The 20,970-nt window shown below is 46.8% G+C and overlaps 1 protein-coding gene and 1 long non-coding RNA gene across 3 annotated transcripts; one reads left to right on the top strand and one right to left on the bottom strand.

Moving 5' to 3' along the window:
* Nucleotides 1–13,027: 13,027 nt before the first annotated feature.
* LOC119271331 lies at nt 13,028–15,915 on the bottom strand. Of its 2 annotated transcripts, XR_005134491.1 has the most exons (5): nt 15,547–15,915; nt 15,211–15,458; nt 14,258–14,443; nt 13,936–14,088; nt 13,028–13,456 (listed from the first exon to the last, which is right to left on the bottom strand). It is a non-coding gene; the product is annotated as an uncharacterized LOC119271331 (long non-coding RNA). The 2 variants fall into 2 exon arrangements; XR_005134492.1 differs by lacking the exon at nt 13,936–14,088.
* A 660-nt stretch (nt 15,916–16,575) lies between these two features.
* On the top strand, nt 16,576–17,812 carry LOC119267407 (probable carboxylesterase 15). The gene has a single exon (XM_037548792.1). The coding sequence runs from the start codon at nt 16,678–16,680 to the stop codon at nt 17,698–17,700; it is 1,023 nt and encodes a 340-aa protein (XP_037404689.1). The 5' UTR covers nt 16,576–16,677; the 3' UTR covers nt 17,701–17,812.
* The last annotated feature ends 3,158 nt before the right edge of the window (nt 17,813–20,970 follow it).

The raw sequence follows: 20,970 nt of genomic DNA, 5'->3' as shown, positions 1-20,970 counted from the left end.
CCTCTCACTCGGGGGCTTAGCTGCAGCCCTATGCTCGCCTAAGTTATCAAAATCCTACCGAGTGAAGAGCAAACCTCTCACTTGGGGGCTTAGCTGCAGCCCAGTGCTTGCCTAAGATATAAAAATCCTACCGAGTGAAGAGCAAACCTCTCACTCGGGGGCTTAGCTGCAGCCCTGTGCTCGCCTAAGTTATCAAAATCCTACCGAGTGAAGAGCAAACCTCTCACTCGGGGGCTTAGCTGCAGCCCAGTGCTCGCCTAAGTGGACTAACGAATAAGTCGACTGTAGTAAGCGTCTTGCTTTGGGCCTGCAAAGACATTTTCGAGCCAAAAGCAATCTTATTCAAACACCAAATTCAAGTTGGGATCGATACCAAAAGGAACCGAAAGTGCTCAGGCACTAGACCTGTTAAAGTTTATCGGTTACAACTCCACTCGGCATACCGAGGCAAATTTAAAGCGTCGAGCTTAGAAGAAGTTTTTTACCCCTCCTGTGGAGGGCTGGAAGGTGCAACAAACTCATCAAGATCAATTCCATCTGCGATCCGAGTGGCAGCCGCAAGGAAAGTTTCCATAAAGGACCTGAAGTCGTGTTTCTTGGTGTTGGCCACCCGGAGGGCCGCCAGCTTCTCTTCTCGCGCATCTTTGCAGTGAACTCGGGCCAGACACAGAGCAACATCTGCACCACACCGAGCCGAGGACTTTTTCCACTCCTGCACTCGACCAGGGATCGTGTTCAAGCGAGCCATCAGCGACTCGAGGTCATTCTGAAGTGTCTCCCCGGGCCAGAGCGTCGAGTCGATGCGAGATGTGGCGACCTTCAGCCTTGCAAGATAGTCCACGACAACTGCAACACGGGACTCCAGTCAGAAAACATTCATGGCAACTTCGTCGTTCACCGGAGAATTGACGGGGTCGAGGTTTGGTTCCAGCCGACTAGTTTCTTCTTCAAAGTTTTGACAAAACTCTGCAAGGACGATCACCGAGTCAAGGCGATGGTCGAATGGAAAAACCACGATTGGAAATGATTGCCGAGCATAGAGGTTTACCTTCAAGCATAAGGAACAGCTTCTTGGCAAGACCACTCAGGAAGGCCTCCAGATCATTTTTCTTCCCAGTCAACTTACTGACTTGGTCGGTCAGGGCAGCTTTATCAGTTTTCAGTCGACTGACTTCCTTGTTGGCGATCCCAAGAGCAGCTTTCAGATTGGTATTGTCTTGTTCAAGCTTGGTGACTGAAGTTAACTTCTCGTCAGCAAGCTTGATCTTCTCAGCCAGTTCAAGGTCTTTTTTCTGTTGGGCCTCCCTTACCTTACCTGCAAGTTACAGCAAGATCAGATTTTGAATCAAACGAAGGGAAAAAGCAGTCGTCAAGGTCTCACCAAACATACCTTCGGTCTCCTCCTTTGCCTTCGTCAGATTCTCCTGAACCAGCTTCAAATTCAGCTCGAGCTGAATGTGCTTGTTTTCCAGCTCAGAGTAGCGAGCCACAAGATCACAGGAGTTCTGCGAAGAACCAATCGACTAAATGTCAAATATAATTCACTTCCGAGTGAAAAAGGAAAAATTACACGTTTCTAAGACTACAGCCGAATACAAGCATTCGACCGTAGTCTCGGGGACCACACCCAGTGGGTGCACTCAGCGTGCCCCCACTAATCCTATTGAAGATAGAGTCGACCAGTCGACCTCAAAAAAAAGATGATGATGTATTCTTTAAAGACTGTAATCGACTGCAAGCAGTCGACCACAGTCTCGGGGACTACACCCAGTGGGTGCACTCAGCGTGCCCCCACTAGTCCTATTGAGGACAGAGTCGACCAGTCGACCAGTCGACCGGCTTTCGAAATCCATTCGCCATAGTAGGATGACGGAAAGACTGAAATTATAAAGCCTAAGGCCGACTGCCAGCAGTCGACCTTAGCCTTGGGGACTACACCCAGCGGGTGCACTCAGCGTGCCCCCGCTAACACGGAGTCTAAATCGACACACCCAGTGGGTGACTACCATAGATGCTGGAAAGAAAAGTTTTTGATAGCATATCCTAACAGAACAGGCGATGGTCGACTGACCTGAACATTGCTTTGAAGGGCAGAACTGGCGTCGTAAGCTGCCTGGCTCGCATCCCGGATGGTCCTTAACTGCTCCATCATGATCCCTGCCTGGCGTATCGCCTCCTTCGCGGCGCCAGCTTGGTCCTCTGGGACGTGGTGCGTCCTGAAGAGGGAGGGCTGCTGAGCACTCGTCAGTGGATCTGCGAAGGACACAGTGTGTCGAGTGGTGTTCTCCTCCTCCGCAACCAGAGTCTCAAGCGCCGTCACATCCTGGGGCACCTTGCTGGCAGACGCTTTCCTACTCCTTCTGTGCTTCAGCGGTTCCTCATCTTCATCATCATCAGGGAGAGTGATAACAACATTGGGTGGAGCTACAGAGAAGAATCAGGATTAGAGATCATAAGTCAGTCGACTAAAAACGGCGTTAAGAGTATAGTACCTGGTTTTGAGGTTGCTGCGTCCTCCATCTCATGGTCATCAGCCCGGGCTGAGGTCTCGGAAGTAGCAGCACTGCAACTCCAAAGAATCAGTCGACTAACCCCAGCGCCAGCCAGAGATAAAGTTCGTACAAAATAAGAAGACTTAAGCAGCATGATTACCCTGATATGGTGGGGATGGACACCTTCATCTTCGGCAAGAGCTTGGTCGGCTTTGACGGAGCCACCCTGAGCTGCTTCGACGCCTTTTCAGTCGGCGCCGGAGAGGTGGTCCGAGGGCGCTTGGTCGACTGTGCAACGGTCGCAACCCCCTTGCCACGTTCAGTCGCAGGGTCGTGGACAAGCTTCGACCGCCTTTCCGAGCACGGTGGTACGACCTCCTCCTCCTCTTCTTCCTCGTCTTCAGCATCATCTTCATCACCGTCATCGTCGTCATCGTCATCATCATCCTCAGCAACGTCCGAGTCCCACTCCTCCTCCTGGCTCTCGCCCCCACTTGCTTCACCCTCCTCAGTCGGAGCCTGTGCCCCATTGGGCATCGAGTACAGCTTGGTGAGGGCCTGATAGACATCAAGACAAAGATCAATCGACCGATTGGCAGAATAAACAGAAATGAATATGACAAGAACACAGTGGGGAGCAGAGCAGGCATACCTCGTTTGAATCACTGTGGTGGTCGAGTGGAGGAATCCTTCTGGCTCCGCGTGGGTTATCCTTGTTTCCGGTAACGGCGGCCATCCACCTTTCCAGAGTGGCATCGTCGACTGCTTCTGGATGGACCCGAGTCTCATCCTCAGTCCCACAGTACAACCACATGCAATGGCTCCGGAACTGAAGGGGCTGGATACGGCGCCTAAGGAAAACCTCCAGGAGATCCATGCCCGTCACTCCCTCCCGAACCAACTGTACTACGCGCTCCATCAACATCTTCACGTTAGCTTTCTCCTCCGGAATCAACTTCAGAGAGGAGGGCTTGTTCACTCGGTCCATGGTAAACTGAGGGAGTCCACTCGACTGCCCCGGCGTCGACTGATCCTGGCAGTAGAACCAGGTCGACTGCCGGCCTCTGACTGACTCGGGAAATGTCATGGCTGGGAAGGTGCTCTTGTTCCTCACCTGGATCCCCAGGCCCCCACACATTTGGACAACTCGGGTTCTTTCGTCGCCTGGGCTCGCCTTCTTCACGGTCTGAGAGCGACACGTGAATATATGCTTGAACAAGCCCCAGTGCGGTCGACAGCCTAGAAAACCCTCACACATGGACACGAATGCGGCAAGATAGGCGATAGAATTCGGGGTAAAGTGGTGGAGTTGCGCTCCAAAGAAGTTCAAGAAACCACGGAAGAAAATACTCGGCGGCAAAGAAAATCCACGGTCGACATGGGTAGCCAGCAGCACGCACTCACCTTCCTCCGGCTGGGGCTGCCATTCTTTCCCCGGAAGCCTTGCAGCTCCATGAGGGATCAGGCCCTCGTTGGCCATGTCGAGGAGGTCCTTCTCCGTGATGGTCGACTAGATCCAATCTCCCTGGACCCAGCCCTTCGGCAGGCGGGATCTAGACGAAGACCCGCCGCGGCTGGTGGATCTCCCCTTCGCCTTCTCCGTCGCCGACGCCTTCTTCGCGCGTTCCAGCGCCGCCGTCTTCTCCTTGGCCATGGTTGCCGGTGAGATGCGCGAGGAGAAGTTGTGCGGAGGCGAGAGCGAGCGCATTGGGCAGAGACGAAGGGAGCAGAGAAAGAGAATGTTGAGGCACTGTTCAAAAAACCCTCGCCGAGCGCATTTATAAGGTCCCTTCCGAGTGGATGACAGGTGGGCCCGATCGATCTAATCATATCCTGGAACAGTTATGCAGGCGGGATACGTGGTGAAGAAAGCGGCGCGGGGATCGAGGCGTCTATGTCCCGTCCCATCCGAACGCCGCGGTCCGCTCTGCTTCGCGCGTTTCCCCAAATTTCGCATCCCGCGGAATCCGCGAACGGCAGATCGGTTTGTCAGGCGCGGGATTTCCTGCGATCCGTCGCTCGGAAATCGTCGAAGCCCGAAAGATCACTCGACGAAAGAAAAGAATGGATCGAGTCGACTGAAGACAAGTTGCTCACTATCAACGAAGAGATTCTTTGGTCCAGAACAACGCACGACCAGTGTGCAAAGGTTAATCAGAAACAACATCAACTCCTTCCTCACTCGAAGCCTCAATCCATTCGGGGGCTAATGATGGAGTCATGTACCTAGGGTAGGGTCACAGACCTGATCTAAGTACCCTGCCCAAGGACACCCTTAGAAGAGGTCACCTTCCAGTCGACCAACGAGGGACTCACTCGACTGACTTGAAGGACTCGACCACGAAGACTCACTCGACAACCAGGAGGTCAAAAGGCACTCTGCACTGCAACGGCCTGTAGTTAAGTAGACTTTATGGTAGTTAAGACACTTTATGTGGGACGTTACCAGTAACGCCCCGGACTTAATGTCCCTTAAACCCTTCATTACGTGGGCTGGCTGGGGTCCTGGCGCACTCTATATAAGCCACCCCCCTCCACAGGCAGAAGGGTTCGGCACCCTGTAACTCATATACACACAATCCACTCGACCGCCTCCGGGCTCCGAGACGTAGGGCTTTTACTTCCTCCGAGAAGGGCCTGAACTCGTACATCTCTTGTGTTTACAACTTCTCCATAGCTAGAACCTTGCCTCTCCATACCTACCCCCCACTCTACTGTCAGACTTAGAACCACGACAGGGCCGGCCACCTCTCCTAGTCCTAATAGGACTAGGGGAAGGGGGAGGCGCACAGCCACCTTGGGTTGCCCCTTTCTCCTTTCCACTAAAGCCCACTAAGGCCCATATAGCTCCCGGGGGGTTCCGGTAACCTCCCGGTACTCCGGTAAAATCCCGATTTCACCCGGAACACTTCCGATATCCAAACATAGGCTTCCAATATATCAATCTTTACGTCTCGACCATTTCGAGACTCCTCGTCATGTACCCGATTTCATCCGGGACTCCGAACTCCTTCGGTACATCAAAACATGTAAACTCATAATATAACTGTCATCGTAACCTTAAGCGTGCGGACCCTACGGGTTCGAGAACAATGTAGACATGACCGAGACACGTCTCCGGTCAATAACCAATAGCGGGACCTGGATGCCCATATTGGCTCCTACATATTCTACGAAGATCTTTATCGGTCAGACCGCATAACAACATACGTTGTTCCCTTTGTCATCGGTATGTTACTTGCCCGAGATTCGATCGTCGGTATCCAATACCTAGTTCAATCTCGTTACCGGCAAGTCTCTTTACTCGTTCTGTAATACATCATCTCGCAACTAACTCATTAGTTGCAATGCTTGCAAGGCTTATATGATGTGCATTACCGAGAGGGCCCAGAGATACCTCTCCGACAATCGGAGTGACAAAACCTAATCTCGAAATACGCCAACCCAACATGTACCTTTAGAGACACCTGTAGTACTCCTTTATAATCACCCAGTTACGTTGTGATGTTTGGTAGTACCCAAAGTGTTCCTCCGGTAAACGGGAGTTGCATAATCTCATAGTTATAGGAACATGTATAAGTCATGAAGAAAGCAATAGCAACATACTAAACGATCGGGTGCTAAGCTAATGGAATGGGTCATGTCAATCAGATCATTCTCTTAATGATGTGATCCCGTTAATCAAATAACAACTCATTGTTCATGGTTAGGAAACATAACCATCTTTGATTAACGAGCTAGTCAAGTAGAGGCATACTAGTGACACTTTGTTTGTCTATGTATTCACACATGCATTATGTCTCCGGTTAATACAATTCTAGCATGACTAATAAACATTTATCATGATTATAAGGAAATAAATAATAACGTTATTATTGCCTCTAGGGCATATTTCCTTCAATATATGGTTAGTATCTGAAAAGCCAAATGGAAGTTGTTAAGAAAGTGTTATATAAAATGCATTCTACATAGACAACAACACTATAAGGAAAAGTACTTCGGCTAAGAAGATATGAGTGCTAGAATCCATTAGATAAAGTGCTTATTATATGGCCATTAAATCTAAAGTTCTTCCATGTCGAGACCAAGGGAACTGCACCCAATAATATAAAGTGCTCAAGAACGGTGATATGGTAGACAAGGTCTAGTGTTATAAAACGTGGTCTTATAAGGCAATACCCCATGAATTGTCGAGTTACTATTCGAAAAGCCCTATGAAAGTGGTATATACAATGTCTTCTATATGGACAATGACACTATAAGGAAAAGTACTTCGGCTAAGACAATATGAGTGCTAGAATCCAATAGATAAAGTGCTTATTATATGGCCATTTAATATAAAGTTCTTCCTTGTCAAGAGCAAGGGAACTGTAACCAATAATATAAAGTGCGCAAGAACGGTGATATGGTAGACGAGGTCTAGTGTTATAAAACATGGTCTTATAAGGCAATACCACACGAATTGTCGAGTCAATACTCGAAGTGCGCGATGGAAGTTGCCAAGAACTGGTTATATAAAATGCCCACTATCTGGCTAGTAACATTATAAGGAAAAGGTCTTCATCAAATACAAAATGAGTGTCAGAAAAGGTTATATGAAGTACTCACAATATGGCTTCTAACTCTAAAGTTCTTTGTGGTCGAGGACAAGAGACCCGCAATCTGCAATATAAAGTGCGCAAGAACGGTGATATGGTATACAAGGTATAATGTTATTAAGTGTGATCTTCTATGGTAATACCCCACGAATTGTCGAGTGTCTATTCGAAGGCCACATGAAAGTTGTCAGGAATAGGCTATGTAAAATATCCACTATAATGAAGTGCTCACAAATAGCTTCTAACTCTAAAGTTCTTCGTGGTAAGTTATGTAAAATATCCACTATATGAAGTGCTCACCAAATAGCTTCTATCTCTAAAGTTCTTCGTTGTCAAGGGCAAGAGGCCTGCAATCAGGAATATAAAGTGTGCACCGACGGTGATATGTGATATAGGGTTGGTATCCGAAAAGCCCCATGGAAGTTGTTAAGAGAATATTATATAAAGACCCTCTAGATGGACAACAACACTATAAGGAAAAGTCCTTTGTGAAAGACCATATGGGTGCCAGAATCGTTAGATAAAATGAGTGTGCAAAAAGTTATATGAGTGCTCATTTTGTCGAGTCACTATTCAAAGTGCCCGACGAAAGTTGCCAAGAACTTGTTATATAAAATTCCCACTATATGGCTACTAACATATAGGGAAAAGCTCTTCGCCAAGGGCAAAATGAGTGTGGAAAAAGTTATATGAAATGCTCACAATATGGCTTCTAACTCTAATGGTATTCGTGGTCGAGGACAAGAGGTCTGCAATCAGGAATATAAAGTTCCTCGCGCTTGACCATAAGAGGATTGCAACCGAGAATATAAAGTGCGCATCGACGGTTATATGCGACATAGTGTCTACCGATGGAAATATCACAATAATTAATTGTAGGGTTGTTATCCCAAGACCCGGACGAAAAAACTTACCGAACAAATAAGACCATTAAAGTTCTCCGCGGTCGAGCGCAAGAGGCCCACATTCAGGTACATAGCTACTATCTACATAGATCTTTCTAGTTGACCAGAAGAAGACCGCAACCGTGGACATAAAGTGTACATCGATGGTTATATGCGATCTAGTGTCTACTGGTGACAATATCACAATAATTGTAGGGTTGTTTTCCCTAGACCCTGAACAAAAAACTTAGCGAGCAATATAAGATTAATTAAGTTCTTCCTGGTCGAGTCAAAAAGGCCCACATTCAGGTACATATGGCTACTATCTTTAAAGTTCTTCTCGGTCGACAATAAGAGGACCTAAACGGAGGATATAAAGTGTTCATCGATGGTTATATGCTACATAGTGTCTAGTAATAATAATATCACAATAGTTGTATTGTTGTTTTCCCAAGATCCCAAACAAAAAAACCTATGGGTCTATATAACATTATGGCTACTATCTCCAAGATCACAATAGTGCTTCATGGTGAAGTCCAAGCGCCCTCTATTCGAATATATTTTGCTACTATCTCCAAAGTTCTTCATGCTCGACCATAAGAGGACTGCAACCGAGGATATAAAGTGCACATTGACGGTCATATGCGACCTAGTGTCTACCGATGAAAATATCACAATAATTGTAGGGTTGTTTTCCCAAGACCCAGACGAAAAAACTTACCGAACAAAATAAGACCATTAAAGTTCTTCGCGGTCGAGCGCAAGAGGCCCACATTTGGGTACGTAGCTACTATCTCTAAATGTCTTTCTGGTCGACCAGAAGAGGACCGCGACCGAGGATATATAGTGTACATTGATGGTTATATGCGATCTAGTGTCTACCAGTGACAATATCACAATAATTATAGGGTTGTTTTTCCAAGACCCCGAACAAAAAAAACTTAGCGAAAGAGGCCCACATTCGGGTCGAGTGCCTACTATCTTTAAAGTTCTTCGCGGTCGACAATAAGAGGACCAAAATGGAGGATATAAAGTGAGCATCGTCGGTTATATGCTATGTAGTGTCTAGTAATGACAATATCACAATAATTATAGGGGTTTTATCCCAAGATCCCGAGCGAAAAATTTACCGATCAATATGACATTAATGTTCTTCATGGTCGAGTTCAAGAGGCCCGCATTCGAATACATATGACTACTATCTCTAGTCAAGACGGTATTGACATTGGGTGTGTGCAACAAAAATTCTTCTACCTATGCCATAAAAGCCCGGTCATGCTATGTGAAAGTCCAGATTAGAGGTGCGGCTTGCAACACAAATAATAACACGTCTCTAGTCGAAAACGAAACCGACATGGGACGAGGAAGTCCCGGTCTCATATGTGTACTGCTAAAGTCCTTCTACCTAGGTCATAAAAGACCGATCATTGTATGTGAATGTCAATATTTAAAGATCCGAAATCAGGTGTGTGCCACTAAAGTTCTTGTACATATGCCATAAAAGACCGGTCATAGTATGTGAACGTCCATATTAGGGATGCTATTGCCAACTCGAATAATATAGTGTCTCTAGTCGAAAACAGAACCGACATTGGACGAGGAAGTCCCGGTCTCATATGTGTATTGCTAAAGTCCTTCTACCTTGGCCATAAAAGACCGGTCATGATATTTGAATGTCAATTTGTAAAGATCCCATAAATTGGGTGTGTGCCAGTAAAGTTCTTCTACCTATGCCATAAAAGATCAGTCATAGTATGTGAAAGTCCATATTAGGGATGCGGTTGCCAACTCAAATAATATCTTGTCTCTAGTTGAAAACGAAACCGACACCGGACAAGGAGAGTCCCGATCTCAGATGTGTATCACTAAAGTCCTTCTACCTAGGCCATGAAAGACCGGTCATGATATGTGTATGCCAATTTGTAAAGATCCGAAAATTGGTTGTGTGTGCCACTAAAGTTCCCCTGCCTATGCCATAAAAGACCGATCATAGTATGTGAAAGTACATAATAGGGGTGCGATTGGCAATTTAAATAATATCTTGCCTCTAGTCGATAAAGGAATCAACATCGGAGAAGGAGAGTCCCGATCCAGACGTGTATTGCTAAAGTTCTTGTACCTAGGCCATAAAGGACTGGTCATGGTATGTGAATATCAATATGTAAAGATCCGAAATCCGGTGTGTGACACTAAAATTCTTCTACATATGTCGTAAAAGACCGGTCATAGTATGTGAAAGTCCATATAATATCTTGTCTCTAGTCGAAAACGAAACCGACATTGGACGAGGAGAGTCCTGATCTCAGATGTGTATTGCTAAAGTTCTTCTACCTAGGCCATAAAAGACTGATCATGGTATGTGAATGTCAATTTGTAAAGATCCAAAAACTGAGTGTGTGTGTGTGTGAAGGAAATATGCCCTAGAGGCAATAATAAAGTTATTATTTATTTTCTTATATCATGATAAATGTTTATTATTCATGCTAGAATTGTATTAACCGGAAACATAATACATGTGTGAATACATAGACAAACAAAGTGTCACTAGTATGCCTCTACTTGACTAGCTCGTTAATCAAAGATGGTTATGTTTCCTAACCATAAACAATGAGTTGTTATTTGATTAACGGGATCACATCATTAAGAGAATGATCTGATTGACATGACCCATTCCATTAGCTTAGCACCCGATCGTTTAGTATGTTGCTATTGCTTTCTTCATGACTTATACATATTCCTATAACTATGAGATTATGCAACTCCCGTTTACCGGAGGAACACTTTGGGTACTACCAAACGTCACAACGTAACTGGGTGATTATAAAGGAGTACTACAGGTGTCTCCAAAGGTACATGTTGGGTTGGCGTATTTCGAGATTAGGTTTTGTCACTTCGATTGTCGGAGAGGTATCTCTGGGCCCTCTCGGTAATGCACATCACTTAAGCCTTGCAAGCATTGCAACTAAATGAGTTAGTTGCGGGATGATGTATTACAGAACGAATAAAGAGACTTACCGGTAACGAGATTGAACTAGGTATTGGAATACCGACGATCGAATCTCGGACAAGTAACATACCGATGACAAAGGGAACAACGTATGTTGTTATGCGGTCTGACCGATAAAGATCTTCGTAGAATATGTAGGAGCCAATATGGGCATCCAGGTCCCGCTATTGGTTATTGACCGGAGACGTGTCTCGGTCATGTCTACATTGTTCTCGAACCCGTAGGGTCCGCACGCTTAAGGTTACGATGACAGTTATATTATGAGTTTACATGTTTTGATGTACCGAAGGAGTTCGGAGTCCCGGATGAGATCGGGGACATGACGAGGAGTCTCGAAATGGTCGAGACGTAAAGATTCATATATTGGATGATATGGTTAGGCCAAGGGGTCAAGCCCATGAGGCTTTAGGTCGTTGCAAAAGGAGTTTTGCGGAGGCCAGGGGGCCAAACGCCGGAGACCCTGGCGTCTGGCCCTGGGCCAGACGCCGAGGCCCATGGCGTCTGGGCCAGACGCCAAGGATTGTGGCGTTTGGTCCTGGAGTCCGAGTGGGACTCTTGCCTTTCGGGCAAAACCGACTTTGAGGAGGCTTTTGCTCCAAGTTTCGACCCCAGGGCTCAACATATAAATAGAGGGGCAAGGCTAGCACCAAAGACACAACAAGTTGATCCACGTGATCTATTCCTTAGCCGTGTGCGGTGCCCCCAGCCACCATATTCCTTGATAATACTGTAGCAGAGTTTAGGCGAAGCCCTGCTGCTGTAGTGCATCAAGATCGTCACCACGCCGTCGTGCTGACAGAACTCTTCCCCGACACTTTGCTGGATCGGAGTCCGGAGATCGTCATCGAGCTGAACGTGTGCTCGAACTCGGAGGTGTCGTAGTTTTGGTACTTGATCGGTTGAATCGTGAAGACGTACGACTACTTCCTCTATGTTGCGTCAACGCTTCCGCAGTCGGTCTGCGTGGGTACGTAGACAACACTCTCCCCTCTCGTTGCTATGCATCACATGATCTTGCGTGTGTGTAGGAATTTTTTTGAAATTACTACGAAACCCTACAGTGTATGCCACTATAGTTCTTCTACCTATGCCATAAAAGACTAGTAATAGTATGTGAAAGTCCATATTAGGTGTGTATTGCTAAAGTTCTCCTATCAACGGTGTGTCTCATTTCTTATTTGTGAGATTATAAGACTTGGGTGTCTCTCATTGAAGTTATTCTACGTACGCCATGAAAGACCTCCAAAAGTTGTTGTTGAGATCCGAACTCGGGCGTGTGTCACTAAAGTCCTTCTACCTAGGCCATAAAAGACTGGTCATGCTGTGAAGGACTCACCATGGTATTTGATAGCCCTCCTTGGGGATGGGGAGTGCGGTCGACAGCTCAAATTTTGTCTATAGCTGTTAACAAACTAGACATAGGAGAGAGAGAGAGAGAGAGAGAGAGAGAGAGAGAGAGAGAGAGAGAGAGAGAGAGATCCCGAACTCCAGCGTGTATTGATAAAGTTCTTCACCCTTATGATGTGAAGGACATAGAATATAATTTGGAAGTGCTTCTTGGTATTCAATATTATGATTAGTATATTCAGTCAGAAATAATATTTCTAACAAAGTGTGGACATACTGTTTATAAGCTATTCGGTCACTAATAATATTTGTTCGATATTGACAGTAAAAAGGATTCGTGACTGTTTCCATCAACTTCCAGACAAGTTTTTAAGAAAATCGTCATTGCATGATTTTTTTTGTTTCCGTCAAAGCTTCTGACTCTTTCGATCAATGTTCGGTCAAGTTAATAAAGTTCTTCGTATTTTTATGTTAAAGTTCAGACAACGCGTTAATAAAGTCCATGAAAGAAGCGTGACCAACAAATTCTACTACGGTAATGACTTGACCTTAAATGAGAAATCCATTGATCTGCAAGGAGGTCTGTAGCCTAATCAGTCACCACCCTTCACCATTCTTGCCATGTTCACTGTCTGATATTTTTGAACATCGACAAAATCCACACAAACAGAATTTGACTGTTGACCATGTAATACCCAATGCAAAATGCCCCCCAAAAAAGACACAAGTTTTCAAATGATAAGATAACACCCATACAAAATATAGACGAGATAATATCTATGACGCGAATAAATTCTCGGGTTTGCTTTGGAGGAACACGCTGAAGATACTCCGTGTGCACGCATTCCTTTTGTGCCCTCCAGGTCAGCAGTTGCTACACTTCGGTTCTATCCTTGGTTTTTTTGTGCATCTCCTCGAGAAGGACAACCATTTGCCAGGTGACCCTTTGCCCAGCAAATAGAACAGAATTTTGACTAGGTTATAGAAGTCGTAAGCTTCAGCCAAAGAATTGAACTCTTGACCACAAACTCTGACTTTCTTTCAAAAATAATTATTAATGCCTTCTCCAATGCACTTAATTTTCCTGGTGACGGCGTATGGACGTCGGGTATCTTGCCCATACATACCCTGCATAAAACAAATCTGATCAACATAAATAAATATTTCCTGTTCTAGAATGCTAACTGATGATCACACTCGCAAGCTATTGACTGATGTGTACAAAGTTGTACACTTGTTTTCCATTTTATACAGTGAGCATCCAAAATGTTCAAAGCTGCAATTAATTCACATACTATGCTTTAAGGTGCAATTGACAGTTAAAACTGAAGCTAGCATGTATTCCATATATGTAAGAAAGCTTGATCTGCTGATTTTCTTTTGTCAATTGCGACATATATTTGTCAAAAAACACCTACTGAACGTGTCAAAACGAGTAGCTTTACACAATTTCTAAAAAGCTCCTTTGTTGCACTGTTTATCATCATGCCCGACTAGTGGCAGATCACGTGTGGCTGAAATAAAGTACAATGAGACGGTACAGATGGATCCCCAAGGACTGGGCGCAGGATTAGCCTAATATGGCTGAAATAAACACGCCTTGCTACCTTGTTTTGTTAGCAACTCTGTTTATGTTGCAGGGAGATATTTCTCACATCAGACAACTCTGTTCAAGGAATTGTGAATTGGCCTAATCAGCTTTGTTAACAACACAAGACATCTTTGCTGGCCTTGAGAGCCATGGTCATCGTCGTGGCAAGCTGGTTCAGAGAAGTGCAAAAGCGTGAATGAATGGAGAACTAAAAAGTATGGCTGCCAAAGTAAACAGGTAGCAAGGCATGTTTTAAACTTTTAACATGTTTGTCTAGTCCGAAAAATTAACTGGCACCTAAATATGAGGAATACTTGAGCAGAATTGCGCGACTGTACCCAAATATGACGAATCCTAACCGGTTGTGCGCGCAGCACGAATCGTTGCCGTCACCCTCACACGTGGATCAGTGCGAGCCTGCCCCACACGGCCCACCCAAACATGGCCTTCTCCAGAGCACTTATCCTTCCGGATAATGAAAACAATATCACATAATATGGTCGGGTATCTTGCCAAGTTGGACCCTACATATACTTGAGATGTTAACCGCAATTAGAATGAAAAAAAAATCTGTCTAATATAGTCAAAATGAGCTCATCACTCTGACTTTTATTCAGAAGTAGTTGCAGTGTTTTGAATACTGTATGCATGGACATATCACATATGTAACAAACAATTGCTCCAAAACAATTAACCATGTAGCATTAATAGGTATTCTGCTCATGAAATTGTCTTAATGCACATGCCAATGCCTGAGTCAATATTGACCGTATAAATGCCTGCAAAAAGGTGGGAAAGTCTGACTATAAAACATACTGCAACCAATAGCCGAGTTTATGATTCCTTGACACAAATCGAAAATTGGATCATATACTGCACCCCAGATAAACATGTTTATGATCGCTGATCATGGCGAAGGTCTTGTATCATCAACCAACTACTCCTCAATAACAAAAATCTGCTCCAAAATAAACAAACTTTTGACAGCAATCAACTGAACACGACCAAAAAAATTCTCCTGTTCATGTCAATGCCCATGATAAAGAATGAACTGCAAGTGCTTCCCTAATGTTGGTTCCATCAAATTATTTTACGTGTACAACACAGGCCTAGATGTCCACGTTCATTAATCCCAAAACTAGAAACTGAGCACATCATTGACTGTTCTAATTTAGGGCTCACCAGAATCCTCAAATCTTCATCAAGCCAACTACTTTACTGAGAAAGTGAGAAAATAGGACTAGCTGACTGAAAGTTGTATTCACAGCCGGGGGATTGATTGAGCTAGTACCTTTGAGGCCATGGAGTTGGAGTGCGTTGCGATTGAGATGGGGGCTCTCTGGGATTGTCAGTGTTGTCAATATCCGGGACATTGATTAAATCTTCCGTGGCCTCATGAACTTGTGATGCAGAACTTGAGGAAGGAGAATCGGTAACAGAAAATTTCCCTCCATGCCCGCACTCGCCGTCGTCCTCCCCCTCCTCTTGCACAGCCAGATCTGGGACACCCTCGGTTGCAACCGGCTGGGAACAGAAGCTCTACCCACGGACATGGCAAAACGGAGATTTAAGGATTTGTTGCCGGAGAAACAAAGAAAGAAAAGGAGGATCATGAGAGAGGATAAACCTGATCAGGAGATCCGTGAACGACTCCCCACCGACAGTGGCGGAGCCAGGAAATTTGAATTAGGGGGGCCGATTGCAGTCAAAATAGGTTGGGGAGGGCCAAAGCATAGAAAAAACAGACTTTAAGCATAAAAAATTGCTAATTACGCACTGTTCATCAGTGAATTAGCAGCAAACTCCTAATGTCAGGGGGGCCAGGGCCCCTGCTGGTCCCCCTGTCTCCGCCACTGCCCACCGAGATTCATTGGCGAGGTAGTGAGAAAGGGGCGAGATCCAGGCGCGGCGATGGGGAGGGCGTCGTTCCGCCGGTCGATGCAGCTGCGTCCTCCTAATGGGATTCGAATTTTGAGTTGAGTCCGGCTGGGTGTGGATGGGCAGACTGGTCACGGGGTAGTGGACGGGGATGTAGGCCAGTACGCCCTAGGCCGCGATCGTAGGTAGGCCGCGCTAGGCTGCTAGATACGATAGGACATGTATTCGGTTCGTATCGCGCTTGAAAAAACGAACAGCCAGAACCGCGTGGGGCCATGTGGGCCGCGCTAACGCAGATCCACACGCTGCAGTGACGGCTCCGATACTGGTTGCGCGCGCAACCAGTTAGAAAAGGCCTTATTCACAGGGGATAGTCTGAAACTTGACGGTGCAGATGTGGGGTCGTGCTGGAGTTACCGCAAATCGGGAAGGGGAGATTACAGGGATGGTCGGGTTGCAGATGTTGGCCAAGTTTTTCGTTTTGCGGGAGTAAAAAATAATAATTGGCTGATTCAGCCAAATGTCCCGGTAAAAGTTCGGCCTGTATATTGTGATCTTCATTCTCAAAAAAAAAGTGATCTTCTGTTTCTCTCTATAAAAAGCCGTATGCCCCTAAAAAAGCCGCATTTTTGCCAAGTAAAAAAAGAGAATGACGTATCGTTTGACATGATTTCGTATTTAGTCAACAGCAAAGACAAGCAAGAACCTTCCGATCGCGCGCCACGCTTGACCTGGAGAAGACCAGAGCTGCCACCAATGCGAGCGCGCTGTCTGATCGACACGAACCTTCGTGAGTACTAATAATATCTATAAATCCGATGCCCCATTGTCTCAGGAATCGCGACAACCTGCCGGGCGTCCGACGGCACCGACCCATCACATGATGTCCGGGGAAGACACCGCAGCACCGCAGGTCTTGGAGGACCTGCCGGGCGTCCTCAAGCTCCTCAGCGACGGCTCGGTCGTCCGCGGCGACGAAGCCGTGCTCTGGCCAGAGGACCCGTTGCCGGACGTCCCCGGCGTGCAGTGGAAGGACGCCCAGTACCACGCGCCGCGCGGCCTTAGCGTCCGCGTGTACAGGCCGTCGTCGTCGGTGACGGAAGCCGGCGGCCCTAAGCTCCCGGTGCTGGTGTACTTCCACGGCGGCGGCTACTGCCTCGGCTCCTTCGCGCAGCCACACTTCCACACCTACTGCCTCCGCGCCGCCGCCGAGCTCCCGGCGGTCGTGCTGTCCGTCCAGTACCGCCTCGCCCCCGAGCACCGCCTCCCCGCGGCCATCGAGGACGGTGCGGCTTTCCTCTCCTGGCTGCGCGACCAGGCCGAGCTCGGCGTTGGCGCTGACCCTTGGCTCGCCGAAACGGCCGATTTTGGCCGGACGTTCATCTCCGGCGCATCGGCGGGCGCCAACCTGGCCCACCACGTCACGGTCCAGGCCGCCTCGGCGCAGCGAGACGTCCACCCGGTGCGCGTCGCCGGGTACGTCCTCATCTCTGCGTTCTTCGGCGGCGCCGAGCGGACGGCGACGGAGGCCGACCCCCCGGCGGACGTGTCCCTGACGGTCGAGGGATCCGACATGTTCTGGCGCATGTCGCTGCCGGTGGGGGCGAGCAGGGACCACCCGGTGGCCAACCCGTTCGGCCCGGAGAGCCCCAGCCTTGCGTCCGTGGATCTCCCGCCGGTGCTCGTGGTGGCGCCGGAGAGCGACGTGCTCCGCGACCGCGTGATGGGGTACGCCGCGAGGTTGAGGGAGATGGGGAAGGCCGTGGAGGTGGCCGAGTTCGCCGGAGAACAGCACGGGTTCTCTGTCCTCCGGCCGTTCGGCGAGGCGGCCAACGAGCTGATGCGTGTCCTCAAGCGGTTTGTGTACGCAGGTACCACACGTAATACGTCCACTGATGGTTGAAGTGTTTGGTGATCTCCTGATTCTCGTGTGGCAAATCGTTTGGATTTTTACTTACTTCAATAATGTAAATCCGGCCACGCAACCTAATGAACCATTTGATGGAAGAACTGCATTCTGGAAGAGGTCTGAAAAGTGAAAACCGTATGTGAGATGTTCTGTGTTGTCTTGTCTCATTAGTGATCTTCGAACTTTCTCCAGATTTCCTTGGAACTAATATTCCTAAATTTGCTTCAAAAGAAACTATTATTTCGAGTTACTACTGTTGAAATACAATGTGATGTTAGCGTCACATCGTATTGTAGGACACCAAAACAAACATAAGCAAAATCGTGACTCCTCATATGACATAAATAATTTATGAGCGATTCCACTTCTCTAACACACCACCAGGCTGCTGTCACCACCTCCACTTCCTAATCCCTACCTCGCGTCGAGGCCTCGAGGGAGAGGGGACTGGATCGGGTGTGGTGACATGGTTCGGCCCAAGTTGGGGCCCCATTTATCACGTCAGACGCATTTTGCACGAATTCTTCACCGATGTGAGGGCTGACTCATCTATCTATATCGAATTAACAATGGGCCCCACTTGACAGAATGATGCAAAACTTTAAAATGGATAAAAGTAGACTCACTTGCTTAACTATGGAAGAAACTAGGACAATTTTTATACTCCTCAAATAGACCAAGAAATATCCCAACTTGACACTTAAGGAGTAAAATTTGGAATTCACTATATAAATAACTTATTAACTTATGGTAGTAAGTTAAACAAGTACCAAGTCACTCAAATACATCTCCTTCCTCATAAATATGATATCGAAAAAGGTATTTAGAATTCTAAAACAGCAAGCACCGAGTCATACATGAATGACTCCCTCAGGATGTTCTCTCTTGTGGTGAGCATTCTTCTTCGGCAGAAAGACATCCGACAGGACGGTCTTGGACTTCAGGGAAGCAGCAAATATCTCTAGTGCCTACATTAAAAAAAATCCATACATACACAAACACACACAAAACAAAAGGTAAATCACCAGCCGATCAACTTCAGCAAAACCACCACCTAAAAGTTCAGACTCAAAAGAAATTAGAGCACTATGTACCTCTTCCTTGCCGATCTTCACTGTCTTTTCCTGCAAGGCGCTGAGGTCCTTGATGCCCAACAGCGAGATCGTCGCGAAAAAAGAGGCCGAAGTCACAGACAGGTCATCCCCGACAGTGTACATGCCCACAGGTAACGGCGTGGTCGTCGGTGGTGCCGCGGCCACCAGGGTCCCATTCGTTTCGGCGGCGAGCGTCATAGCCCTGTGCATATAACAGTTGCATCTAGGGGCAGACTCTGTTACGTATCACCGATAGATATCCACAGCTAGTGCCTACGCCTGGGTAGGCGCCAGTTTTACGGCCTTCACATGTGTAGAAGGTGTCAGTACCGTTGTTGAGTTGTGTGCCCAACAGCTGCTTTAGGAGGGGGATCGTGGCCGGGGTGACGGCTGGGCTAAGGCGCAACTCCTTGCTCTTGTAGTTCGCATCTAGCTTCTCCATGCTGCCGAGCACGTTGCCGATCCAGCCGACCATGTGCTCCTTGGTCAGTAGGTCGACTACCGTGCCCAGCGGCAGGGACAGGAGGCCCGCGAGGAACTCCACGACGTCGCTTCCATCCTAGGCGAAGCACACCTTCTGGGCCTTGGTGTCGATCATGACATGAGCTTCATCGACAACTCCATAGTAGGCGTGCTATTCTGTTGTAGTTAAATTCAACCCTTCTAAATGAGCAACGTTAATTGACAAGAAAACATGCATTTCTGTATCATCGAAAAGAAGTTGACTTTTCCAAGAATTAAAGCAGGTGGAGCAATACCATCTTTCTAAACTGTAGCACAAAGAGATCTCCGTGTGAGCAGACAATTTCAGATTAGTGGATAATATCAAATGTAACCCACAGGCTATGTACAAACCACGCAACCAATACCACCAGATAAACATTTTTTAACTACAAGATTTGTTGGAAATTTTATATTTCATTTATTACATATAAATGGATGCTGTAATGCATATATACTATTAAATGGTTTAGATTGTAAGAGTTTAGACTGGGGCGGAGATTGTAAGAGTTTTTCAACGTGCTTGTATGGATACATGTTTGATACTGCTAGTGTTGTTAGTGCATGATTGTGTTGTTGTCCTAGTCCATATGATCTAAGCCATTCCTAGCTAGGTTAGTTAGTCTCACTCGTGTAGATGGGTATATATAATATTTTCCCCAGTATAAACTCTTACATGGTTTCAACCTCTTTCTAATTATTGTGATACTCGTTTCCTCGCTTCCACACGTGCTAACCATGGACAACGCATCTTCCATCTCCTTCGGCGCCAACACCAACACTCCCCCTCTACCCTTGCAACCCAACATGTGCCCATCCAGCAACATGCTCCTGTCGTCCTTGACCTCCATTAATCCAACTACAATATGGACTCACCGACCACGTCGAATGCTCCGTCGACGGCCGTATGCGCCTCGTCGTCCTTCACTATATATCTATCAACTCTTGCATCATCAACTAGGTGTATACACCCATCTCCTAGGAAATCCTCGACATCATCATGAAGCCTGATGAGACTACTTACTTCCTCTGGCTTGTCGTTCACAACCTCTTCCTCAACAACCGTTCTCATCGTGCAATATATGCCCTCCGCAAATTATACAATCTATACCAAGGTGGTCTCTCTATCACATAATACTGTAGCAAGCTAACTCATCTCACGAACACACCGTGATGCATGTCGACTAGAACATCAGGAGCGAGGGCCTCGTCCTTAATTTCGCCAGAAACCTCAAGATCTAACTTCAGTATGTCTGTCACCAGCAATCCCTTGCACAGGTTGTCATCCTTTCTAAATTGTCGTTCCCTCCATGCCAAAGCCCATGTTGGCTCATGCAGTCCTAACAACTCTAGCATTGAATTTTGGGACAACATGAGTCGCCATGGGCATGGATGTGGAGGGTGGATTCGTCCTCCGTGGCGTTGATGTGGGTGATGTTCCGCTCCTCTTGCTCGAGGAAGGATGGCGGCCCACGCAAGGACATGTTGGTGGAAGACTCATTGAAGCCTGACTTTAGGTCAGTGATGACATTGAGGACAATGCCCTCATTGGTGTGTGGTAGCCGATGATTTTCCGAAGAGTGTCCTCGAGCTACTTTAGCTTGCTACAATATGTCACAATGGAGAGATCACACCTTGATATAGACTATGGAATTTGTGCAGGTCATAG

The sequence above is a fragment of the Triticum dicoccoides genome, chromosome 3A (assembly GCF_002162155.2).
Source record: "Triticum dicoccoides isolate Atlit2015 ecotype Zavitan chromosome 3A, WEW_v2.0, whole genome shotgun sequence".
NCBI lineage: Eukaryota > Viridiplantae > Streptophyta > Magnoliopsida > Poales > Poaceae > Triticum > Triticum dicoccoides.
Note: the sequence above shows the minus strand (reverse complement) of the source record. Positions and strands in the feature narration are given on the sequence as shown.

What these genes read in the sequence shown, in the direction of transcription:
- LOC119267407 (XM_037548792.1), top strand. Translation starts at nt 16,678, where the DNA reads ATGATGTCCGGGGAAGACACCGCAGCACCGCAGGTCTTGGAGGACCTG.